The sequence below is a fragment of the Ptychodera flava genome, chromosome 18 (assembly GCF_041260155.1).
Source record: "Ptychodera flava strain L36383 chromosome 18, AS_Pfla_20210202, whole genome shotgun sequence".
NCBI lineage: Eukaryota > Metazoa > Hemichordata > Enteropneusta > Ptychoderidae > Ptychodera > Ptychodera flava.
In genome coordinates this window covers 15311120-15338527 of record NC_091945.1, presented here as the reverse complement: position 1 = coordinate 15338527, position 27408 = coordinate 15311120, and the positions used below count along the sequence as shown (strand labels likewise).

General features: G+C 39.4%; 3 protein-coding genes across 4 annotated transcripts in view; 1 reads left to right on the top strand and 2 right to left on the bottom strand.

Annotated features, from left to right (window-relative positions):
- Positions 1-727, bottom strand: part of LOC139116953 (tight junction protein ZO-1-like) — a 103276-nt gene extending 102549 nt beyond the window's left edge. For both annotated transcript variants that reach the window (XM_070679696.1, XM_070679697.1), the window contains exon 1: positions 414-727. In XM_070679696.1, coding sequence (XP_070535797.1) covers positions 414-693 — 280 coding nt within the window. In that variant the 5' untranslated portion in view covers positions 694-727. The remainder of the gene's footprint in view (positions 1-413) is intronic.
- Positions 728-5299: 4572 nt separating this feature from the next.
- LOC139117804 (sialate:O-sulfotransferase 1-like) lies at positions 5300-9454 on the top strand. The gene is made up of 5 exons (XM_070681054.1): positions 5300-5470; positions 5696-5928; positions 6506-6694; positions 7347-7565; positions 8495-9454. Exons 2-5 carry the CDS (start codon positions 5736-5738, stop codon positions 8917-8919), a joined length of 1026 nt encoding a protein of 341 aa, XP_070537155.1. The 5' UTR covers positions 5300-5470; positions 5696-5735; the 3' UTR covers positions 8920-9454.
- A 429-nt stretch (positions 9455-9883) lies between these two features.
- Positions 9884-27408, bottom strand: part of LOC139116952 (uncharacterized) — a 99741-nt gene continuing 82216 nt past the window's right edge. Inside the window, exon 5 of the mRNA XM_070679695.1 lies at positions 9884-16187. Within this exon, the coding sequence (XP_070535796.1) occupies positions 14361-16187 (1827 nt within the window). The 3' untranslated portion in view covers positions 9884-14360. The remainder of the gene's footprint in view (positions 16188-27408) is intronic.

Here is a 27408-nt window from a genome sequence, read left to right as displayed (position 1 = left end):
TTCGAGCTTGTTCGACCTTGCTCTCCCCACTACAAATTCTGCACAACTTCCGTTCAGCAAATATAACCGACCCACTCGGATGAACTCGAACAACAAGCTTCCGTGATTCGCAGGTTTATGTCAATGGGCAATAGGGAAGCACGCAGTCTTCCTGGTTTAAGAAAAAAACAACCCATATTCACCGTTGATCCTGGATATCGTGTCCAGTGAGGCAAGTTTAGAAGCAGTAAAGTTTTATCTGTAATGTGAGCGTGGTAGCATTTCAATTTTCATCAAGCGTACGCTCCAATGGAGTGGCGCTCTTCAGCTGCTGCTGTTTTGACAGTTACATGTTTTCATGCACGACGATATCATTTCCCAGCAGTGGCGCGCGTCTCTCTTGACATTTTGCAAACAGAAGTTTACTGTCTTACCTGGCTTATCGAGTAGGAACATGGTGAGCAGGTGTGGGAAGCTGTCCTCCAGAGCGCAACAGAACTCGTGGAAAGCGTCTAACCCCTTGCGGGACAGCAACTCTATGAAAACTTCCGTTCGCTTGTGGGGACTTCGTTCCGCCAAAATTTCATTTTCTTCGGGAATTGAAAACACTCCCTTGTACACTAGCCCTGGCAGGACTTGGGTGACGTCTAGATCCCGCAATATAGCGGCCTTATGCTTCGCTAGCAGCCGCGCTGGAGCACTCTTGCCAGCCATCTTGGAAAACTACAGTGTGTACATGGCCCGGAACTCTGAATACCAAATCGCGCCGAAAAACAGTGATGCCCGTGAACAGGCATATACAAATTTACATGTGAATGAAAAGTTGTGAACGTGCTGAAAGTGTTGCATTCCAATGTAATTATAATGAGTGAGTCGCTAATTAAACAATCCCAAAACGCATTCCTACATAGTTTAGCATTCAAATTGTGGTTCCTTTGATCTGTACGCTTAAGAAGTTTACCGTGGGACTTCCTCGACTTAGACAAGCTACGGTATTTGGTAACTCAAGGCGTGGTACATCCGAAAAAAGATACTCATACATACATACAATATTGTAATGTCGTAAAATTTCATATTTAAAACAATACGAGCTGTAAGCTTATGCTGGTGGTCACTTTATGATAGAAATTTAACCAGAGCGATTTATTTTTTCACCATGCGTAAATCTGTACTCTCTTCGGTCGCAATCAACTCTGTTACAACGAGACATCCGCCATGGCAATGACCGGGAAACAATAGTAACGCACAAGTCTATGAATGAGTGAAAGTGTGAATGGATGAATGAATCCGAACAACTGAAAGAGTGGGCGAGCAGAGAACACGTGCATCTTAATCGCCATAAATAATATCTCATTATAATATCAGAACCAGAAAAGGGTCGTTCAAGAAGAGAAATAAAATAATTAAGAACAATCAAACGATCACAATTTTATAGTCATCAAGAAAGCGACCCGGTTTCCAGTATCACGTTAACAGTACGTCAGATAAACTGATCATCAATTTAATAGGTATTGGGGGACATTAAAATGTGAATGAAGTGTGCAAGCATGTAATACTTTCACTGGCGTAGTAGAGCACCGACAAAATGTGCCTTTGGAACTACAAATCATGCACTAAAATTAGAACAGAGTATTGCAAATCCTTTGCACAAAGTACCGGTAGAAGATCATGCTATTGCGGTAGATGACGGATGTTTTATTTTTATATGAGTGTCAAATAGTGTAAAAATAGCAAAGTAATACGAGGCTAGACGTGTCTTCCTCCCACTCACTCAATTATTAAACACGCCCTCATTATTTATTACGAGTGATTCATTTTCGGTCACGTTGTCTGGACAGTTGACAGTATATTATTGGCAATATCACGTGACTTTTGCTAACAATTTTATAAATCTTGTTGATCTTGTGGAGGGCGTTGAGTAACCTTTGGTCTCGTTTAGGATTGGCGGCTGGTCCAGACTCGGACTTTGTGATCGAAAGCCCGTACTTTTCGCTGAACAGTATCGAAAGAGTGTGTAGTCGTATTGGGAATATAAGCTTGAACAAATCAAATTTCTGCCGATCTCCGGTGAGGGTCTGTTGTCAGTTTTGCTGTTGTTGTCGCAGATTTTTTAAAGCTATACTTCTCTGATTAGCTTACTTTTCAGTTTCGTTCTCCGTGAACCAACCACAATTTTGTAAGTTTACTTCGGAAGTTCCCTTAATTTGTAAGAAAAGAGATGAAAAGCTATCAAAGATTGATGACGTTGTGTTCAAAAGTACAAGCAAAAAATACAAGTGGCACATGTCGCTCTCCATTGTCGCGTAAACGTAAAATTCCAATGCGTGATTCAGAATAAATTCGCGGATAAATCAAGAAGATCGTACTCGGCTAGTTACTTTAAATTGTTTCTTTTCTAGGGACAGATGAAACCAGATTTACAAAACGGTTGCCGTGTTTACGTTTGTGCGATAGGGTCTCTCTAAAGTCAACGCGAGCGCATGACGTCACTCGACTAGTGCAAGTTTAATGCCTATATCATATAGGCTATTCACACAGCAAGTAATTCGATGTTTTTTGCGAAAAAAAATCGAAGTAGAAATGCAACGCTGTATAATATTAAAACAAAGACAAGAGGATTTCCCCGTTTACATGCCACTCTCAGCATGCTGTGTTTTTATCAATGCGATTGCAACCTAAGTCTTCGCGCATGGGTTCTATCTATAGTTTGAATTCTATTCACTAAGGTTGAACATAAAGAAAGTCATAAATCTTTTCTGATTATAAAAAACAATACGGATAAAATAAAATAAAATAATAGAGAAAGTTAATGTTTCATAATGACATTTGATTTGAGGTCATGCCTCTGACGCATTTAGAAGAAAGTTGCCACTATGGGCATAAAACAGGGCGCCCTCTGTGGAGGATCATTGATCATTGTTATATTGCTAGTCGGGGCTGCAAACGTAACTTAATCATGGCGTATTATATCAAATTGGACAGAAATTAACGGCAAAATTTCAATGTAAAAAAACTGTTACAGTATAATCTCATTTTGGTTTTGAGATATCTGGTCTGCGCATCTTTGTACACTCGTATCTCTCTCTCTCTCTCTCTCTCTCTCTCTCTCTCTCTCTCTCTCTCTCTCTCTCAATCCATCTTTTCATTAGGGTCAGTGTTGTGACATAAGGTTTTTTCATGTTCAGCAGCCATTTCAAACAGTGGCGACTTCGTAACCGCAATCATTTAGCGACCTAAAAGAAGTAATGTGGTTGGTGGCGTAGAATGATGTTTGTTGAACGACAGAATCACCGCTCAGTGCATCATTCAGACAACAGTTATGAAAGCTCAAGTACATCGATGTACTTGAGTTTTCATAACTGTTGTCTGAATGATGCACTAAGCGATGTCATTCTGTCGTTACTCTTCAAGCTAACGGCCCATATTCACAATTGTATTTTAAGAGATAATCTTGTCTCTTATATTTTATTATTACATTCATTCATCGTATTAAGCCATAGAGTTTGATTAGAATCCCTTTCAAGCGGAGTGCCATCATACAAATCAAAACGGATTATCTGCTATTGGCCCGAGTGTAATATCTTATCATAAATCAAAGCTTATGAAACATACTTTCAGTATTTTCAGCCTAATTTTGAAGTAGATCTTCAAATTCTGACCATGTCTCTAGAATATTGTAAATATTAAGAAATACCTTTCAAAGGGGTGAAGGTGTCATAGTACCATGCAATGTTAAATTTGTGGGTTTAGTCTTGTAAAATTTGCAGCCTTCGTTTTGCTAAAGTACAACCCCGACATTAGATTTAGCCAACTTGGGAGTGATGACTTACTGCATATGCGTGGTTCAAACAAAGGAAGACAAAGCAATTAACAAACCAATAAACTTAAGGAGCGATAATATTTTTGTATCAATATTCCTGTGAAGGTGTCAGTGCGCCCTCGTGCGAATACTTGTCAGAAAACACCGGTTGCTGAAGATGGCAAGAAAATAACAAAGTATGAGAATAATATATATGACAGGTAGACAAACAAGAGAAAACGTATTGGGGGAGATTCATTTGATTTCTAGGGGTGGAGCTGTAGGACAATTGTTGGGAGGTGAAGTAAAGGACAGAAAAACATAATTCTTGATCCTGTGATGGCTTGAGAAAAAGGTTCTTCAAACAAATCGGCGAGCTTGGAAATCTGATTCTCTCATATTCCCTGGACGCAGCGCTAACATTTATAATATTTGGTGAACAAGTCATGTGTCTTTTGCTAGCATTTATGATACAAAATCTGATTGAAAGTCATTGCAAACAATGTTTTCCTTTCAATGAAGGGGGACTAACTTTTAAAACCATGACAGAATTCAATAAACCAGTTTTAAACGCAATATCTTATTCTCAAAATACATTTCTACATTTCTATTTTTATATATTAAGAAAAACTATGTAACAAAGAAGGCAAAAAAATAAACAAAGTTATTTATAGGTACAGATTTGAACTATATGATAATAAGTTACCGAGAGAAAAAAATGCATTGCTTCATCACACGGAAAGATTATTTGATGCAGGACTGACAACAACAAAAATTGCTGCCACAGCAACGGAAAAGAATTACTGCCATACCCACCGACCCCCCTGAAATTAAACGGTTCCCACCTAACGAACGTATCATCATAAATTATTGTAATGACTACCAAGACATAATGAGAGAGAGAGAGAGAGAGAGAGAGAGAGAGAGAGAGAGAGAGAATTTCTACAGGCTGATCTCTATACTGTTGTGCTTGCTAAGTCGACATTTCTTTGCTTTCACAGTAACCAATTTTCGAGTTGATTGATATTTTTCAGTATGACTTCCTTGCATAGAGCCATTTCATCCAAAGAGACAATTTGAAAGAAAAATAATCAGAAAAGTAAAACTGTCTCAGTAATTTAATCACATTGCATGCATTTGATGCAAATCATTCGTAGACAAAGCAGTCTCGTATAATCGGCGTTCTCAAAACTGAAATTGTCACGATTCCACATCATACACCTGTTCCGCGCAAATTTGAATTTTCTTATCGAAGTTGTTTAAATCGACGAAGAGCAGCACCTGTTGTGCGAGGACGTGGACCGCTAGCCGAACAGCTCATATTTACCGGACTGGGTACGTACAGACATCGGTTTGTTATCGCAGACAGGAAAGTGATATTTTCCCCCTACCTCTTGTTAGGGATACGCTGACTGTGTTTTCTTTTAAAAGTAAACTTAAACGCAAACAGTTTAAGATATGTTTTACTTCCCTAAAGCGATACAAATCTTTTGAAATTTATTCGTTTTTTTTTCAGATCAGGTGGTGCACATACAGATGGAATGATTCCAAGCTCTTTGACCCTGTCGGACTCTCATTTCCAAACAAGCGCCCTGTTCGCTTTAGGCGATTTCTTGCCGGAGTCTGGCTTAATTCCAAGGCTAAACCTGGCTGTATTTTCTTGATAGAGGATACAGGACAGTTGGAATTTTTGTGAGTATTCTGCTCTCCGTGGCTCATTTTATCGGGGGGGGGGGGGTTCGTGAAAGGCTTCTACTGAATCGGGTGTTGGCTTTGGCGAGAACCGACTGATAAAATCAATATTCGAGTCAGCCATTCAGACAGTGAGCCTACCTACTTACACGTTGTTTTTGTACTGAAATCTGTCGTGGCGGTCGAAACTGAACCAACAATTGTCAATTTATTTTATTCGTTTAGGACGTCAATACTCGTCAAATTGTCAACAACACGACGCATCATGATGGGCAAGGAAAGTTCCCTGGTGATGACGTCAGTAGTGGCGTTAGCTGTGATTGGGAGTTTCTGGATTGCCTGTTACAACCTTGGAGGAAAGCGGGAACTATTTGAATGGATTGGCAGCCACGGCAACAACTCTGGATTACCCGCCATGCACCGGTCGTTTTTCAAGGGTTTCACAAGTATGATTAAAGGTGTGCGTGATATTTGATGATATTGCCATCATTTTTCCTGCAAGGCCGGTACAATTTTTCATTCTTGTACCGAGAGAATGTTGAAATGAGAAGTGCAAGCCTCGCACACAAAATACTCTGTGTACATTATGCAGTGTCAATGCTGACAAATGAATTTCTAGTCCGGACCAACAACATTCACCGGTCAACATTAACAAGTCGAATATTGAAAATTTCGCTTTCTGTTTACTGTAATATTTTCGCAAATTTAGGGTTATAAATTCTCACGGACAGCATAACTTCGATTTATTTTCCTCTTCATCATGAGAGAGAGAGAGAGAGAGAGAGAGAGAGAGAGAGGCGTCATTACGATCTGTGTCTTTACAGGTATTGGTTTAAAATAAAAAAAACTATTGAGTATCCAGTAAAATCCACGTGTTTTCCATTTTACCTTAAGTTCAGCGTTTTCTGTTCAAGTGTGACGTATCAGGAATAATTTCAATTCCAACGTCCGGTTGACCTAGCCACGTCAGATGAACTTTCCGTGCGCGGAACAGTTGATAACTTCTGCGATACACCTTACCTTTGTATATTCCAGGCCTCGTCCAATCCAACAGCAGCAACACCACCCACTGCCCAATACGACTGGCACCCCCGCACACGTTCCCCATCGTTGCGCTGGCCAGTATTCCCGGGTCTGGCAACTCATGGACCCGTCACCTGATACAACAGGCCACGGGCTATGCCACGGGATCGGTGTACGGGGCCATCCGAATGGCTGAGAATGGTGAGACTATTTATTTTCAGAATGTTTAATACTTAAAGAAGTTCATTCTTGCTGATTGGGTGGCTTTTCGAACAATAGTTGTGTAGGGATATATTTATTCGTTAATTTTATAAATACTTTTTTCCAATATGAAAAGTGGGACCAGAATGTACCAGAAAAATCTAATGCGACCAGAACAATGGGCAAATATGAATCCAGTACGCTTACATGTATATATTTACTTGTTTTGTGGTTTGATAGCATGTGTCTGAATTTCATAATATATAGCAATATTATATCTAATACCCTTGGTAAAGACTAACACCTTAAAATTTACAAAACGGCATTTTGCTTCTTCTCGGGGTTCCCTACGAACCAGTCTTTATGCTAAAACAAGCCAAGACAATCAGTATATCCATGTTGGTGGAACATCAAACAGATATGCCTCAATTTGCCAAAGAATATTCTCATAATCTCAGAGAGTCCTTGGGTGTAGATTCGATTTGTGATTGTGAGCTCAGATTATTTTACATGTAATGCAACTGATAACAGCATTGAAAGAAGGATCAAAAGAAATGACAAAATGTTCTAAAATGCTAATACCCCTCCCTCCCCCCTCTCTCTCTCTCTCTCTCTCTCTCTCTCTCTCTCTCTCTCTCTCTCTCTCTCTCAGGTTTTCCGGGTGAAATGGAAGACTGGACACTGGGAACTACGATAGTCGTCAAAACACACACGGCAAAGTTACCCGGCAAGGGCTTGATCACCAACTGTACGGCAGCGATATTGCTGCTACGAAATCCTATCGATGTCGCTATTACAGAAAGAAATCGTCGATACTCGAAGAGCAAAACAGGTCTTGCAACGTGGTATCCAAACTTGCGATTTAATCCAGGTAAAAAATTCTGAAATTCGAGGGTTTTAATCACAGTCCCCTCCAAATGTGGTTTTCATATCATTCTGTACCACAGGCGTTCTGTTGAGTGGGTAGTTTGTAAAAGTGTAGTTTATGTTACGTTCCGACGTTCTCTTCCAGAGGTGATAAGGCTACGGAAGAGAACGTCGGAACGTAGCGTAAACTACACTTTTACAAACTACCCACTCAACAGAACGCCTGTGGTACGACTCGCATGATATAGCACAAATAAATGTACTTCTTCATGTTCTCTGTAAACGTAACCACAGGTGCGTGGAATTGCCGTGTGGTATACGCAGAGACAAGGGGCAACAACTCCACACACAAGTGAACGTAACTGACAGCAGCCACATTGATTTCTAATCCACAAACATGCGGTGAAGAACGCCCCCATGTGCTGCTATACTGCATGACTCTAGCCTAAGCGTTGTTGACGTGGATGCTGAGGAGAGTTTGAGAGGATCATTTGACTCCAACGGACGTTTGGACAATTGGTTCTGAGGCGGACTTTTTCATTCCCTGAAAGACAAAATACATTTTCCCTCAACTCACAATTATAATTATAATTTTAATCTCCTCAGTTTTTGCTTTTTTTCCCTCGCAGACCAAGATTTGATTTTTCAAGGGAGAACAACTTTGCATATTGCTCCCCAAATCTTTCAACACCCTCCCCCGGATATCAAATGATCCATATCTTTCTGGGAAATTCAGAGGTTAAACAGGCAAAACTTACATTTTTATTTGAAAGTTGGTAAGGATACACTAAACACAGAAATTAAAAATCATAAGCATGACCAGTTAGTTATAACGGTCCATACCCACAAGGTGAAGAAAGAACAGACTATATTTGTTTCTTCTTTGCTCTACACACTGCCCAAGATGATTTTCCTTTTAATTATACATTTCAGCCTGGCAGCGGGCCGTTTTGTGGCAACAGAAACTCTATGGAAGATTTGTTCAGACTTGGTGTGGACTGGTGAAGCCATTACTGGTAATCCACTACGAAAAGATCAAAGAAAATCCCATACGAGAGGTGGAACGATTGTTGAAGTTCCTAAATGTAACAGTGAGCGAAGACAGGATGGCCTGTGTTCGGGACAACATCGAGGGTAATTTTCACCGCGAATACTCAGACAAAGATGAGATATACAGGCAGTTTATTACAGAAAACATGAAAGCTGACGCGTTGGAAGCCATGGAGGTAGTATCGGAAATGCTTCGCCGACGAGGACTTGACCCAGTGCCCTGGGGCGCCATCCCTCGTCCAGTTTTACCCTCGTTTTACAAAGTGGATTACGAAACGCAGGAGGTGTCACCAAGACATTATAATTAAGCGATGCTTCTATCGCCATTTTCTGAATTGTATGTCGTCAGATTTATGCTTTACTACGGCGAATAAAGAAGCTTTACAATAAAATAAAATTTGCCAACCCACACGCATTGAATAGAATTTTTACACTTCTCGCAGCCTGTACGTTATTATGCGTATGCCGCCATCATACGGTGGCGTTGACTTGTGACACGTACATTCAGATGTTTTATGAGCTGGTACCATGAAATGTCCCCTGTGTGAAATAAAAATTAGAAAGGGAAAAAGGAGAATTTCACGGATTGGAGAGGCTGGATAGAAAATGGTTCCGACGGTGACATATTCTATCATCACGTGGTAATTTTTAAAAAGATTCTACCGAATAAAAGATGTGATCGTCAACATGCCCGAATAGAAGGGATAATATTTGTGATTGATAAACAGAAGTTTAAATCTCTATTAGCTATAAGACATTGTTTTTTTTTGTTGTCAGTAAAAAAGTTTCTTACTCCAAATGTTGTGAAACGCCAAGTGTTGAGCTTGTCAACACAGCATGTAGGTGTACATTGTACAACAATGTCGTTTTCGTTTTTGGTCCGGTCCAGAATTCATCTGTCAACAATACCATCGCGTATTGTACACAATGTCATATTTTCAAGACCAATACCTTTGAATCTCAACATACTTTGGATGCGATATCATGAAAAGTAACTGCCATTGTCACATACTGACACATCGTAGAGGGCGCTGTCATTACATCGGCACGTTACAGCGCAGCTGTGGTTTGTGTCAAAGGCTTTGTGAATATAAAGTCCATAAAAATCAGATGAAATTTCACAGTTGCAATAACAATTAGCCAAAATATCAGAGATCGCAGTTTTTCTTCCTTTAAATAACAACCGCAGAAGTTGAATGTTAACTCTGACAAAATAAAACTTTTGAGTAATTGATGAAAAGTGCAACAAAAAATCCACAACACTGATTAAACTTCTTTGAAATTTCACAGTCTTTTATTACAATTCTAAAATAGCACATACTCCTTCAGCAATAAATTAATGCTTGAAATGGACATAGTTTTTGATGCAGTCTGTAGCTGAAACCACGAGTTGTTACATCTAATTGACATACCCCCTCTGTAATAATGTCTATTTATAACCAATAACTTACAGCTAGGTACGAATTTGGAACAACACACGTATACAACATCCTCCACTGATATTCTACCGTATTTTGTCATAATCTCTCAAACATTTGCATTTGTGCGACAAACGTAATATACTTTTGTTTTCACAATTTATTTTTCATATGAGGAAAATTGCAAATTCTGCTGATTGGCCTCGGACTCCGATGAGAATTTTCATCATTCTAAAAATGCTAACAGTTTATGCTAAAAAAAAAAAAATGGTCAATATGACTGATTAAAAACCAAACTGAAACTCAGTTCGTCACTTCAGTTTGAAAAAAACTTTCCCCATTGTTTACGTTTTCAGAATTGTCATGAAGTTTCATGCTATATCAAAAATAATCAAAATGATAAAAAAATATTTACACTACATGCTTCTGTAAATCCTAGCAGAAAAATAACACTTCCAAAATTGTAAAACCAAACGCTAAAAAGTTCATACATAAACAAAAGAAAATAGGCATACATGATAGAGGGCGCTGTAATATGCACGCTCACATTTCTGGCTTTTCCAAATGTTTACAGAGATTGTATTGCCACAAACTGACATAATATATTATTAAAGTTGACAAGAAAGTTGTCAAAATTGAATATTTACAAAAGTTAAAGTTAAAAGTACAGAACATTGTAAGGAAAAAATAATCAGAAAGATTTCAGATCCAAAAATCACTTGAATCAAATAGCCCTTGACCTCAGTTTATTTCTGACGGCTAAACAAGAGAAAATCACACAAACATTTCATTATTAAATTCATGAGATTTCAAAGCGATATTTCACTATTTCTCAAATAGAATAATTCTACATGGCATATACATGGAATCCCCCTTTCAAATGTATTGAAAGCTCAAAATAAAACCATGGACACAGTAAAGATATGATACATTGAGAAAAGAACATTTTTACATCTGGTGAAGAGTTACTTATTTCCAGATTTCCAATTCGGACTGAACATCCACAGTACAGTGATGAAACGTTTTTGAATCATAGATATTACCAATAAATGAAATGAAGTGATGTAAATTGAGAGGTTCAGAATTGTTCTGTAAAATCAATGTTTGGGTAAATTTTTCAATGTAATATTTATGTGTCTGCAAGAAATTCAACAGACATTATTATTATTACGTTCAAAGCCTCAGTATCTATGACTTTTCACATTTTCAGTTTTATTTCTAAACTTCTGCTTTGTCATGTCGTTGCTGTACTTATTAAGAGATGTGGGTCTAATACTTGTAAGAGTAGTGTAAAGCTAAAGTTGAATGTATAAATATTATTTAGGGATGTGGCCAAAATATGGCCGCCAATATACAGCTTCATGTACAATCTGGACATCATGTACCTCCTCTGTGAAATTAAAGCAAGCTATGAAATAAACTTAAACTTCTGTATTCACCGACCCTTGCTGCGATAAAGTTTATATTAAGACAGATATAAAGTGAAAAAGTCACAGCTCTGATAGAGGGCGCTGTTCAAATGAGCTAGACTTTGAAAATTGCCCCATGTTTTCACACAATTTTTAGGTCAGCATGGTGTGTAAATATCAACACTGATGTGGCTTATGTTCCAAGATGTGATTTTGACCCAGTGAGAGTAAAAGCAGGTAATATCGTGTGAAAGACAAAAGAGCACAAAGACGCAGATACTGGGCCTTTAATGGCAATATGTTTCAAATTTTATGTACACATTGATATTTTTGTACAAAGTAAACAAAAAAGTTGACCAGCAACACAGATTTGTGTAACAATTTTCACTGTAAAATTTGCCAAAGATGTCATTATCTTTATTGAATTTTTCTATTTCAGTTATTTTATTAGAATAGGTCAGATGTTAATAGGGAATTACTGATGCATTATCTGTCATTAACATTTTCACTGACTGACAGACCCTGCCTAATATGCAAATTTCTAAAAAACAGGTCTATGACCTTTGGATTTGCATGTTATTTTCACCAGGTGGGCCTCTAAATTAAAAAGGAAGTTTCTTTCAGGAAATGACTTGACCACACGGAACTTAGAACAAAAGTATTCGTTTTTTTGTTTTCTTTTGGGTCATCTTATCAAAATTTGAAGTGAAACGAAAACCCATCATATATTATTTGTGAAGAAACCAAGAATTATTAGGAAAGAAAAGTTACCTGGGACATCTGTCCCTATTCCTGACTACATTAAAATTTAGCTAACTGTAGGTATGAGAATGTCCTCTCTGCTATGTAGGTCCACTGTATGTGAAAAGTGATTCCACTGGGAAAACTACCCTGCTCACCCCCATTTCTCATGGTATAGCCCGGGCAACCATGGAAACCATTGGGACTACTTGTCATAAACACCATTTCTATTGGCTGACACAGTTAAACTATGCGCTGCTGTTACCCTTACAGTTTCTCATTTTGGTTCATGAACAGCGTAATATTAAAACGGATGTCCATCAAACTTAATCCGATCATCGCTAGGATTAATTCAATTTACCAGCACCTTTGTTTCATAATCAAATAAAACCACGACAGGGATTGTACTCTGGAGCATGCCGCTAAAAAGCTGCATGATTTGGCACCGACACGTTGCTATAGAAACCAAACTTTAATTTCTATTTCTGACCCTTTCATGGCAGCAAATCTGGCTGAGGTGAAGTTTAGTCTTGCTGATGATTCTCGTGCTAGACATTATAGTGCAGAAAAAGATTGGTTTGCTTTAAAGTGTTTGAACTGTTCAATAAACTCTTCCTCCTTGAGCAGATGAACATTGCACTGAGTGGGTCGGGTCAAAAAGATTTGCCCCATGGCATTTTGAAAAGACACCGAACACGTACGGTAGTTTTGTGCTCAAATATGTATTGATTTTGAAGTTTGTAAAAAATCTTGAAATTCACGTTACATCACATATACACAGATTGGGCTGAATTTGACACTCACTTTAAACTAGGCTATATAAAGGTATTTAAAACAAATATTTGGCGATTTTCGTGTATGATATTATTCAACAGTACCAAAAGGTTTCCTGTGAAACATACTAAATGATGTAAAGTGTGTATGCTTTACTGGTGGTAGGACTTCACAGATGGGACCTAGAACCTGTGAGATGCGTAAATTCATTATGGTTATATCGCAATAAATGGCACATAGATTTCAATTAGAACATCATTTCATTGGATGATGTGCATGTCAACTGTCACTCTGTGGCCTTGCACATCTATGCTGTTGAACAGCACAGGAAATGTCACTTCCCGCTGAACAGAAAAGAATCTTGGCAGATGAACTGATCACAATGCAGCGACAGCGCTTTGCTATTTTTGGACGCTCAAAGTTCGCTTTTATCTCTCATGTCCTATTTCACAGCTGTCCTGTCCATTTCATTTGTGAATGAAATGAACTGCACTTCCTATTTTCCTGATTACTTCCTGCACTTCTAATCTGTTCAGTAAATTTCACTCCTTGATGAATAGACTAGGCTATGGTACTTGACGCCGCCATGGTCGATGAGCTACGGCTCAGCAATAGCAAGCCAAGTAAATGATGTAATTGGCAGACACGATATTTACAACCTCCAGTTCAAAATAAAAAAAGAAATTGAAAGCAAGTTAATTAAAAAACAGGGCGTTATATAGATTTTGTTGTTGGGAACTACTACATCTGCTGCCATAGTTACTATAAATGTTAAAAAGTTGGTATAAATAGGTATAAATAATGTCATGTGGTTGAGCCCCTTGTTAGCTTTCCCAAAATGACTGTGTTATCTTATTGGTGTGGCAACCCCTGGAATCTAAAAACCTGGACATAATCACAGCACTGGATTGAGAATGGGGGACTGCTGATGACTCCAGAGTGAAGATCCATGCTTGCATTGTGTGCAAAATATGAATCTGATTGTGTTCCCAGTGACCTAGAAAGTGCCCTTTTTGATAATGGCTAGTCTGAAATTCCATTCTTGGAAATGGGGGTCGCTAGAAAAGTAACAATTTGTAATCATATAGATACTGACAGATTGAAATCTAGATCTGTACAACACACAGAGACACAACTGGCTTTGTTACGTGTACAATGTCATGCTATGAATGTTTGAACTATGTCGAGATTGCACAGAGGGTTACATACGCATGTAACGGATATTGACAAGACAGTGACGATACAAAGGCTACACTTGATATCGTATACTCCTATTGGTTGAATTTCAAGCACACTACCACAGTTCACTATTTTCTGATTGCTGCAAAAAACAGAGCACGAATGAGAATAAAAGTGATGTGTCTTAATTATTTCCAGGTAAAACAAAGACAGTCGATTTGATATCCCCTAGAGGACTGTTTCTTTACAGATGGTCAGAGTCTTGGCAAGCTCTTCTCCTACTGAGTTGGCCTCCATAGTTTGTTTCTCGGTGACGAAATCCTCGCCATCGCCATGATCCGACAGAGCGGCGATATCGGAGCAGCTGTGCCAATGCCTGCTTCCCAGACTGGCATTGCTTCGGTACATGACATCCTTCACATTGTCTTGTTTCTCCGGCATTGTCCTCGCCGGCTTGGGTTTGACCTCGGTGGGTTGGGTGTACTGGCCCAGCACGTTGGCGCTGTGGATCGCCTCGGCCATGTGCTTTTCGTCGGATTTGATCACCGCCTGGATGTTTTCCAGGACACTCTTCACGGCTGGCGAGACGTTCCCGTTGGACTGCTCGATAAATCTAGCGACGAGAACTTTCGCATCCTTGAAAGACTTGAAATCAGCCAGGGACTTGGGTCTCGCCTTTGCTTTGCCTTTTCTCTTGGTCGGAGGTTTGCTGGCCCCTTCCGTGGGAGCTGGCTGTTTCTCGCAAGTTATGTACCTCCGTTTGATCTCCAGGGGGTGAAGCTCTTTCATCAGTGATTCCTTCTTGCCCACCATTGAAGCCCTCCGCATATCCGGGTCCGGCAGATTGTGAACCGGTTTGATTTCCAGAGAGTTTGGTCTGAGCGGCCTCTCCTTGCTCGCGTCACTTTCTATAAGTGCCTCAGTGTAATGTGCACACCTGGCTTTTGAGGCTGGCATTTCCATACCATTGGCAGTGCCGTTTATTGAACTGACCGAGTTTCGGCTCTTGCTCGACGTGGAGCAGAGTGAGAGCCGTGTTGGACTGGACACGTCCACAGACTTGAAACTAGATATTGAGTACAGAGAGTTACTGGGTTTGGAACTTTGACTGGATATTGAATGGCTAGAATGATGAAGTTTATCCTGGGAAGATTTCCCAGTATTCACCCCCTCTGAGTCCTGAGTGTTTGAACTAGAGTTGGACATCGGGAAGCTTGAGTTTTCGGAATTCCTACGTACTCGTCGACGTTGCGCGTGCCTCTCTCGGCGCCGTTGTTTCTTAGTCCTGGGGTAACTTTTGCTCTGTTCGCCTGTCACATATTCATCGTAAGAGTCGCTGTCCGACGACAGCGATGCAGTTATGCTCTGAAAACTCCTCGTTGACGAGGGATGTCCGTCGCCATTGACGTTGTAAGTTTTCACCGTGATCGGTATTCGCATGTTTCTTGTGACAGAATCCTCGCCGTGCAGTTCCACGGTCGGTTGACAGGTCCGAGAACAGTCTCTCGGCTCCTGACAAGATTTCTGTTCGCAATTAAGTACACTCTCGCGAGACGAAATGTAGTTATCGATCGGAGTTTCGCCTATTGCACATGGTATGCTGCTGACTTCAGCAATAACTGGATTGGAAAATGTTGAGCTTGCCATGGAATCCCGCGATTTTGAAATGTCAGAAAACTTTCCGCTTCCCCTGTCACCTGCCGTGGTGTGCAACGATTGAAAATTGTTGTTTTCATGGTCCGAATAAGTACTATGTCTGTATTGAACGGGTGCTGTCGCTAATATATGACGAACCGCCCGAACTTCCAATTCGTACTTTCCCGTTGGATATATTTTCTTTTTCGGCAAGCTGTCTGTCAGAGACTGCTTGCGGGCAGTTCGGTCGGAAATGCATGGGAACTGTTGCATTGTGGGTGTCACGGTGATTCCTGAGTTGATGCCCTCTCGGGGAAAGTTTTCGACACTGACGGGGTTGACATAAATTCGGCAGTAGTGTTCGCTGGGTGTTATTGGTGACTGGCAGCTCTCCAACCCACTGGTTTCGTTAGCACCGATCTGTAAGAAAGGACAGATATGAGAGGCAACTTTAGCATCATCAGTAACATGAAAGTGTGGAATACCGCAAAAAAAGAAATGCACAAAGGTGGTTATCAGTCGCACTATGAACCTTATGAGACTTTTTTTTTCACATCCGCACATTTCATTGGCATTCTGTTTGCACAAACATGTGCATGTAGTAATAGTGTGCACAAAAATACAAATTTTCACTACGCAGTATCATACTATCAAAAACTGCGACATTTTGTAATTCATTAATGGGAAGAAATGCTTGTTTGTCTGTATTTATGTTTACATGTGAGTCTTTACGCCCTTTTTTGTGTTTTTGTGTGTATGTCAGCATTCGAGAGGAAGAGTTTAATGAAATGCTTCACGTAAGTCTTTCATATGCGGTATTGCAAACTGAAAAAACCTGCCGAGTTTTAAACTGATTATACAGCTACGTAAGTTAAGTTCATCTGTAATTCTTAATCTGCTGTACTGATATGATCTTCCTGGTTCCAGCTGAGAGGTCTTGCAGAATGAACTCTACAGAGTTTTTGATAATTTCTCCAATACTCCTACCATAACTTTGTTTCTGAGACTTTGCGACTACGCCATAACGCTATCATCTCAACGTTACAATGCTACAGTTTGGGCTTTACAGTAACACTCCCTTAGCAACAGAGAGTTTTGAAACTTTTTCCCAAACTCCATAATGAAAAGTTTGAATTTGACAAATTTTCTTTCATAATAACTGAAAATGAAATTCAGAAATCTTTATAAAAGTCTGCAATTAGAGAAACAGGTTACCAACAACTATCGACATTTGAAATTCAAAATGGACTCCTTATTTTGAGAAAATGTTATTTTTAAAGGGCTGGTGAAGAGTAAAAATAAAATCCCTGAAAAGGTTGTTTTCACTCGTTAAATAATGCTTGGAAAGGCAAAAGCAAAAAATTGCCAGCAGGAAAATGGTATAAGAGCGTATTTACTGGAAAAAAAGTGCATTTTCCGAAGCTAAGTCACATTTTGCCGCGAAAAATCAAACCCGGATGTGTGACGTCAATAGGGGGGCCAGCCTATCTGCATGATCTGTGGTTGCGTGTAATACGATGGCGACTAGAGTTGATTACCACGACCAAAACAGTGTCTATTCGTCCTCTGAGGACGAACAAATGTTAGCTAGATTTTGGACTGTACGCGGTAGCTGTAAGTCTCTAGCAAATTGTGTCAGTCGTACTGACAATACGCTCGCTCGTAGTCGTACTGTCCGTATTACGCTCGATGGTAGTCCTTCACTGGCTTCAGAGAGAAAGCTCGCTCGCTCTGCCCATATTATTGTACTGTCGTCTCATGTCAGTCCTGACAAGACGATATAGACTATAGGCTACGCTGATAAAGGTTGAAATGGCTAGGCTGTCAGGGCCAAATAAATCGGGGTTGTGAAAATTTCCGGCCGAAACCTACTACGTGCCGAAACATCGAGAAACCAGTGGAAAATGTGTATGATCTGTTGCTAGTGTTCTAGTGTGGTGTTTTCCGAATCCAATCATGTATACAGCCAAAAACTTTAAATCATTGACATAGCTTTGACATGAGATTCAAATCCCTCAAATTTATGCCCATATAAAACTTGGAAAATTGTTCTCCATAATCCTGTCTCAGTATTTCACTGTACAATTATATTCCCAGCAATCTGTACATGTAGATTGACCGACTGTACTGTGTCCAAGGTCACGCCCTGCCACGCACAGTCAAACATTCTACCGCTCACGTTCTTAAATATGAATTTCTGATATTTTTCACAGATGAATTTCTTCGATAATTTGAGCTTAGGTGTGTTGTAGTTGTAACTTGTACACTGAATTCGTCGTCGAGTGTGAATGACATGATCCCGGGCGTATGAGATCGTTTGCTGTGCAGTAAATATACGATGTTGCACAACACATGGTTTGGCCACATAGAAATGCTTGGAAAGCAAGCACAGTAGTGGGTTACCGAGAACTCGTGAGGTAGAACTACACCACCAAAATAACCTAGCCAATCATTAGTTTTCTTAATAATCTTATAAATTAGGGCTTGCCTTCTGGAAAATCCGTGATCGTATTCCATGCGATTGGAAAAACAATCGGCAAGTGTTTGTAATAACGTACGCTCGAGGCTACAGGGGTAAAATTAATCCGCTTTGCTTCCACAAACTTGGTCCATTTTCTGGCCAGATTTTCATCCTTCGGCCATTGAAACAATTTTGATTCTGAATGAGAACGATGCATAGAGACACAACGCTTAGCAGTTCTCTGTCCCTAGCCCTGCCTTACAACTTTTCACAATGGATTTCGAAAATGCGTGCAAAAGCACTGGCATGAATAGCTGGCGTCAGCGATCCATGTCCTCGGATGACGTCATACCCGACATTTGCCGAAGATTACCGAAGATTTGTATCTTCGTATCCAAGGGCGTCGCTAGGGCCTTTATTCGGAATTGGGAGGGCAGTTTTGAAAAATTCCAATGCTGATGTTTTTTTGACCATTTAAGTCGTCAAAATGAATTAGCAATAAAATTTTCAGTTTTACTCTTCACCAGCCCTTTAATTTTCAAGAAAAAAGGGGGTAAAGAAGGCTACATCATGAGTCAACACACGCATAAAAAAGTATTGTAAATGTGGAAGTGTTTGAAAAAATTGTCCCTGAGGCGCATCCTATCCATAAAATCAAATGTGCTCAGACTTCACATGTCATTGTTATGTATTCTAGAGAAGATTTGCCTGACTTGTGATGGCAGTACCAGCAACTCAACGCTACCACAAAATACCAGCTTTGTCCATTGTTTTTCAAAAAATGAAGACGTTTCTATCACATGGTCAGGAATGTATACATGCCTGATCATTTGTAGGTATTAATACTTTACAATACACGGACAGGTATGCCTAGTTTCTCAATTATGATTTAAGAACCTGATTAGCTGGGACAATATGAGGTCACAAAGCCATTAAACAGGAGGCAATGACATCGTAACCGGAGTCATAAAGAATCAACAGCTGGTTCCATTATTTTACGAGATAAACTGACAAGCCATTAAAAAGTCATCAATTGTATTTCACCATTCATAAGGAACATACACAAAGTCTTGATAGATTTTATGATGCTCTCGGTTGCAAATGTGAATTCATATATTACGCGGAGTAAGGGCCATACGCGCAACAAAGGAGCTAGTAGTATGTCGCGCCGACTTCCTATCAAGTAGGAGAAATAACAGAAAATATAAAACAAATCAGTACTTGTGGGTGGGTTACACATTCAACGGAATCATTGCACAGTTCAGCTAATTGGTGAATGGCAGAGAGAGAGATACAGATTCTCCATTAGGACATTGCCATGCAGATGCACTGGCCAAGAATCATGAATTCTTCATGTTCCACAAATGGTAGTTTAAAATCATTCTTGCACATATTCAGCGGCAATAACAATCTGAATTTGAATCTGAATGTAGCCTCAGTAATGATATTGACCACCGTGATTTGATACGGGGGTTTGGCTGTCACTGACTTTGACAGATGTCATTCAGAATGCGTTTATCATCAGCAACCGTTCCTGTACACATTTGTATAACGCCACACTGCAAGGAGGAAAAACCTAACAAATGAAATAGTCCTTTTTTTCACAGACAATACATCCTTCTCTGGCTCTGTAGTTGTAAACACAGCCATTGCGACATCATAAAATTTCATCACACATTAAATTCTCAATAGCCTTTTTCAAATTGTAAGCAGATCCATGTTTTGCTTTGATCTCTGAATGGATACGGACATTATATTGCAGCACTGTTTGAATAAAGTGAATGCATTACTCTGTTCATGGGCATTTCTGCCCCGCAGCAGTAACAATTATATTATTGGGCCACGACTCAACTAAGCCTAGCCACCTTTAAATTCGAAAAACACAGATAGACAGTATTTGTATATGATAAGGAGAAATGTGTATTTTCATGTTTTGCTGGTAAATTTTCCTAGGGAAAAATTGCTGACAATTTGAATGTAGTAATATCTTGTTGACTACAGAGCGTATACGATTATTACTATTATGGAAAAAAATTGTTTACCGGTTAGAAAAGCACAATCCAATCACAGAAATGCTTCATGGATTTTATTTGTTTTTTATATGGATTTTATTTTCTATTTTTTTGCTATACATTACATAATTTTATATTTTAAATTCACATTGGATAATTATTTTCATAAGTGAACAGGTCATTACACTGCCTTGTAAAATTGCTGAGATGCCTTCATTTCAAGTGCTTGTGTTATTTCTACCTGTCATCAACAATACTGTGGACTGTGTCCAATCATTCACAATGGTCTGCATGGATCAGTACATTGGAAAATAGGGGGGTAGTCACATTTCTGGGTGCGAGCCCCCATGCTGCATAACTGTAAGGGTGAAATTTTGTCTGAAAGGTCAGCAAAGCTACAGATTGATGTTTTTGTTTGCATTTCAGTCGAAATATATAAAAACCCAGCTGACTAAAATATGCATGCAACCCAGTGTTGATTGCAATACAATGTCAATCATTTTTGTTGATATTATTAAATAGAAATTATATCAAGCTGCTAAATATGTCCTTTCAGAGGCATAAAGGTATCAGCTGTGACAAAACCTTGAACTTTCGTGACAAAAAAATTCACAGCCTATCAATAAAAGTGTTATGCTTGGCAGCACCTTTAGAAACTGGGATGTCACACAAATTGATGAGCAAGCTATGGCCTTCAATAGTTTACTACAGGTCATACTGACTACTCTACAACACTGGGGGTAAAAAAAAAATCACCCATAGGTATGCATCCGCCAATCTGCCGTTAAAATGGACACAGAAACTGAACATGTGTTTTGGAATGACCTGACTGGGGTGCTGGAAAACCAGGCAATCGGACACACGCAGTGGGGGAAATGTTTTTTAAAATGATGTTATCACAGCGTGTGTTCATATCCAGTGAATTACTTTCATTTCCGTGGCAGCTAGTATTTACTAACTCACAAACATTTCCGTTTGTTTTTCTCACGGCAAAAATCCTTGCCTGGTTGATCAGTCTGCCTCTAATGTATCAGTGAAAGTCGCTGACAACAGGAATAAAAAATACGACCCAGTCTGCAGGTACAATTTATCACATTAGCCACCTCAAGACGGCTGTAAGCCAGGACTTCATCCTGAACAATACACTGTTTGTTTTGCTCTAAAATAAGGAAGATGTAAAAAGCTCACAGGCCGAGACCCTTTTTTAACCCCTACAAAATAAATAACGTGGACATAAATAACTTCTTCGGGCCGATGTTCCATTTCTGAAAACGTGCCACCTACACTGAAATTATTGGCTAGGAATAAACCCAATCTATCAAGGTTTGCTGTAAAATTTTGAAATTTTAGATAAAAAATTGACAAGATGTAGGAACTTTGAAGTGCAAATTATAGTTGAACATGTTTTCGCAAGATCAGTAAGCAGCCAGGAAGCAGCTGTCATCGAATCTTGTCCATGGCACGAGAAGGCTCCTATTTAAGTACTATACGCCAACACAATAGGAAATTGCGACACATTATGAATTTAAACTTCACCTACCGGCCATTGTTATCTCTAATCTCTCAATAATTGAATTATCTCGATGGAGAGAACACCTGTTTGTTTCAATAGATCCATCGGCAAATGAAAGGACCGTGCATTCCGAGTGATGCAGACATTCTGACGCCGTCAATACTCTGCTACCTTTGCAGATATGTGTTGTGACCTTTTAATGTGGAATAAATCAAATCGCTAATCGACTGCAAGGTGACAGCCCTTGGTATAATACCTTTTCACGTTCGCTGTTTGAAAACAAAAATCAATATGCATTCATGCTCGGTGTTGACTCCAAGTCATCACGGTAGGCTCCGAGAAATGCCAGGATGGAAATTCATCAGAAACATTCCAAGATATGGGTTGCTAGGTAATGATGTCATGTTACGCCTGAGCACAGTGACTTGCAGATATACATGATGCGGCCAAATTATCATACCCTGTGAAGAATATTTCTATGAAGTGAAATCCAAATTTTATATATAATTTTTATGTGAACTTAAAAATTTATTCTTTTACGAACCGTATGAAAAAAATCACTAAATTTCAGCTAACTGTGGCTTAAATTAAGTTTAAATTGACCAAAAAAGCTCCTTTGCTGTTATGGAAAATGTCCTATCAGTGGAGACATTCTGATGTTAATATCATGATGGTGCAAAATTTTCAAAGGCTGTATGTAACTTACTGTGGGTCAACTAACACCCCATTGTTTGACTTTCGTAAGGTCAGCAGAAGTAATTAATGCACCAGAACACAAAATTGAACATTTCATAACAAAACTTGGGTGAAATGAGCAAAAAAACACAGGATATTCACTTCTAGGGCCCTGTATTTAGAAAGTACACTTACACTGGAATAGTCTATTTTGTACAAGCACTGTGCTATGGTACGTCCTCAGCCTAGACAATGCCTAGGTTTTCCCTGATAATGGCCATTTGCAAGACTGAGAAATCATAATATATCGCTGCAAACTGAATGATGGGCAATACAGATAGATTAGCTGGATTTTTCTCGGAAATAATATGGCAAACACATTTTTTTTTGTTTTATCCCTGTTTCTAAAACCAACTGAAACATTATCTAGGTTCTATCATATCAGTGGATAGAGGAGATTTGGAGAACTTCACTTATTCTGAAATCCATCCCTGGGGCGTACTTGTACCTATTACTGTTATCGGGTCAATGGACTCAGAAATTACCACCAAAGCCATGAATTTTTAGGGACATACTGAATTGTCATCTTAGAAGTGGTGTGTCTTTTAGAAACTTGTAATACTCTCACTGAGGAATATTTCTTAGGGATGGAAAAGATTGTAGGTTTTGATTCAAAACTGTCATGTGTGCCACATGGACCATTTACCGGGTATATTGTGTGTAAAACTTGCAGCAGTCATGGCCTTTTGAGATTACACAGACAATACAATGCCCGGCAGTGTTTTGCGTTTGGCTATTTCATCGTTTGTAGCAGACAATGTAAAAAGAGACCTATGTATGATTGACAACAATGAAACTGATGCAGAATGTATTGTATTTTTATCAACGAGAATCTCTCTATGCTAACAAAATGCCAGAGCTCACATATCATATGGTATCACATCACAAATCCATCACGCATTGTACACTAGCATGTATCAGTGATATCATATCATATGATGGCACAGCATTATCATTGTATAATCAGTCAGCCAGATTCCAATATTGTAAGACAGATTGCGTTTACACTTTGGGGGGTTCTGGGACAGACACCCCCTGGTCATTACCCATTACAAACTTCACCTATCCCTAGCCTACACTACTGGGTGTGAGATGTTGGCATGGTAGATATCAGGTGGGTGGGGGCGGGTGACACTCCTGATATTCACTAACGTATCCTAAGCTACTTTTACCATATTGATTTATGGGATTATAGTTTGAATGTCAGAACATATTCAATGCAATTGTTTTGAAATTCATTACAGTGAAAGCAAATTGGATACACAAATCAATGATTAGGTTTAAGTAAGGATGATATATCGAAATGGGAAAGTTTAATAGCTGCAAGAATTCTGTCAACAATTTCTACCAACATCAACAGTTCTGCACCGCAGTCTGCTGTGCCATGAAACCTACCAGTAATTCCCAGCATGTCACATCACACTGCGCTCAATACATAAATTTTTTATCTGAAACATTCAGCAAAAAGTGGAATTTTATTTCCATTGCAATCAGAATGATAACGATTTATGGCAGGGAGATGCTTAGGTATGATGGATTTCTACCTGGGGGGTTTATGGCTCTGCCCGCTGGTCGTGAAACAAAATGTATATTATGTATTCGGGGAATTTTTTTTTAATAACCAGATTGATGAAATCTGTTGCTGGGGTTATTAGCTACTGGAATTAAAGATGGTTACTATGGCTACCCCTCCCAACAGATCAGCATCACATGTCTAGAATGTGGAAAAAAAAATGCGATGCAAGAGGGATGCTGAACAAGTGATACTGGTACAGGCTAAGCTTTACAGATTGGAAAGAAAACACGGTGATAGTGTTATCAACTGAGGACACTAAAATCTGTGTGGAAAGTGGTTACAGAATATAAACTGAAAAGAAAATTAAATAAACAGAATATACACACTATGCTTACCTCTGAAAGAGAAGGCCAAAAATTAGCCGGCAGTAGAATTTCACTCTTTGTTGGATTTTGCTAAATCATTGAAATTCATGTGCGTTCATTCATATGTGTTGCTACATGGTGGAATTCTCTAAAAACCTGCTTATCGAACATGCAATATGCTCTTTTCACGAGGATCAGTCAACTTGAAATCTTAGAAGAGATTAAGGTCACACTTTATTTTGTAAAGTGACGGAACAATCAAGTGTTGAAATCTCATTAAGAAAGCAACTGCCTCCCTTTGTTTTTGAGAAAATTTAATTATTCTCACTTGCAATCCACCGTGCTGGTGATGATGACTCCAGAGTCTGACTGGATCTTGCATAACCAGTGACAAGGAGTAATCTGATTATGGACGGGAAAGTGACTTCTGTTGACTTTGAAAGCTAGTGGCTTGAAAAGGTGGCTTTCTCTACTGTGGCATTGGAGGAGGAGGAGTAGGAGGGGATTGGAAATAGATTGGGGGAGGGGGAGGGGAAAAAGCGAAATAGATCGGCTGACACACTACTTTTTCACACCCCAAAGCGATCCATTAGACTTCCTGTGTTGATTTTGCTAACCAGAGAGTATTTCACATGTCAGTAAAAACAGTCGAACAAAGGTCTTAAGGAGTACCACTTTGTGCCGTCTAGATCATTATTGTTTGTTCCAAAGCTGTGCAAGTTTGCCTTACACTCACTTTGTCATATCTGGGTTTTAACACAGCCATGGTAGCTTCGACCCCTTGTACTACCACAATTTAGTTTCACCCTATTATTTCCAATGGTAACACGGACCTACTGCATGTGAAAGTGGGGATGAAAAGGGCTATATAACTACGCACCATGAAATTGATTGAAACATGATAGTGAACGCTGGCCAGGTGCTTAACTCCCCTAACCTAAATCTCTAACGGCACATTACGCAATGTTTTCTCGACTGCTCTTTAAACTCCATTCATAAGCTTGCCCAGTGCAATCAAAGTCTTGAGTGTGTGGACACAAAACCTCTGCTATCTTGAGACCTCTACTCCGGAACCAGCATCATTGCCAATGAATCACAGAGAGACAATATATTCTCTTTGTCTTCTTTTTTTTTTCTCTCAGGACATACCTGCTCAAGTGAAGTGGAACTTATAACAAGTGAAAGCACTCAAATTGCCCTTCATTCTTTTTGTTAACGAGATATTTTCTGTGAGAACGCTAAAGATTCAATCCGGGCGATATTACATTTTACCTTCTGCTCGCAGTGGTGACTTTTTTCCCCCACAAAAACAATGCTGACCAGATTGGAAAGTGTAGGATTCTGACTTGAGTAGAAATCAGCCGAAGTCAAACACCAATTGTGCGTGACTTCATCAGGAATTCCGCACCACCGGCAATTTTCCATGCTAAAACTTTGGAATCAGCAGAAACACAAAACATGTTTAGACTTCCAAGGTAGTCTCAGTTTTGGGCCTGTTATGTTCCCCACCCACGGAACAAACACTTTTGGCAGAAAAAAAACCTGACTGTTGGAAAACGGAAAACAAAGGGTCCAGTCTATTTGCCAAGTGATGACAAAAATCTAACCTGAGGATAAAAACCATTGAAATAGCCAATGAATTGTGCGTGTTTCTCTTTTCTACGGATTCAGCTATTTTTTTTTTGTGCTGGACGCATGAGTGGGAGGGTGCCCACCCCCATGATGACCGATAAAATGTTACAGATGGGCAGAAGCAACAATCACATCTTTTACATCGGTGTGTTTTTCACATCATTACGGTGTAAGGAAATCCCATAAAACGACCCTTGCAGACGTGAGAGACAGATACTTTTGTGGAAAAACCTGCTCCACTCGCTGTGAGATTCAAAAACACTTTGGTACTCACCACAGCTGATTACACCCATTTCGTTCAGAATTGTATTTACAATAGTTCCCTCAGCAAATTTCATTTCCCATTTAAACAATACAGACAGAAGACATGTCTACTTCAATCCGGAGATCACGGCACTTTTCTTGATTCAACACATAGACACATGACACAGTAGGAGCCCCTCCTCCTGCACGGCCAAATCAACTCCTTCAGCTTGGACAAGCTTGACTCGGTACTAATTGCCTCCACACAGAAAACAACGTCCCTCTTTTGGTATGCTAATTTTTTTTCCTCAACCTCAGCAGAACAAATAATGCTGCCTTAATTTTCAGGGTGCAACAACTAGAGGAGGTATGAGATTTCCAACAGGCGTCACCGGGGGATTTGAAATGCAATGTGATTTTATTCATGTCTGATTGGTAGACCGTGGTCACAGAGCCTTTCCCACATACTGATGATCTCTCTCATTTTTACAGTAAAGCCAGTATCACCACTCTCAGCATCTTTCAGAAATGAATGATTGTCATATCAGTTTTCTCAGGATTTTCACAAATCACAAACTTCTCAACTACATACAGCTGTAGTTCAGTTTCATCAGTGCATCGGCAGAGATGACATTAAATTTTCACCAGAAAATGTCACTGTAATATCAATTCATGTTCAGTTTGTTTTATTAACTCTTTGAGCGCTGTAAGTTTTTCCCGCCAAAATTTTGATGCAACATTTTACCAATTTTTATAAATTTTTCTGTAATTTTTTGATAATTTTGGACCAAATGGATATCACATTTCATTGGCTACAGGTTTTTCTCAAAATTTTGGCAAAAATCAGAGAAATATTGACTGGGGTTTATTTTATAAAGGGGACAAAAATAGACTTTGACACTCAAAGGGTTAATGTTCATCCCCTGTGGACAAGTGATGCAGTGGAATCGCTGACGGCAGAAGCCCCAGTCCCTTGGGCCTGATTGATAGACTGTCCAGGGGCCACAAGTGGCCCCAAACCAACCAGCCGATTAGGACCCAAGCGGCTGCAATTATTGCTGCTATGGAGTCACACGCCAGTTGCACATATTAACCTAATGTGTTCCATTTTATACGCGACTATCGCTTGGAAATCATGGCACCTTCTTATGTTAATGACACAAA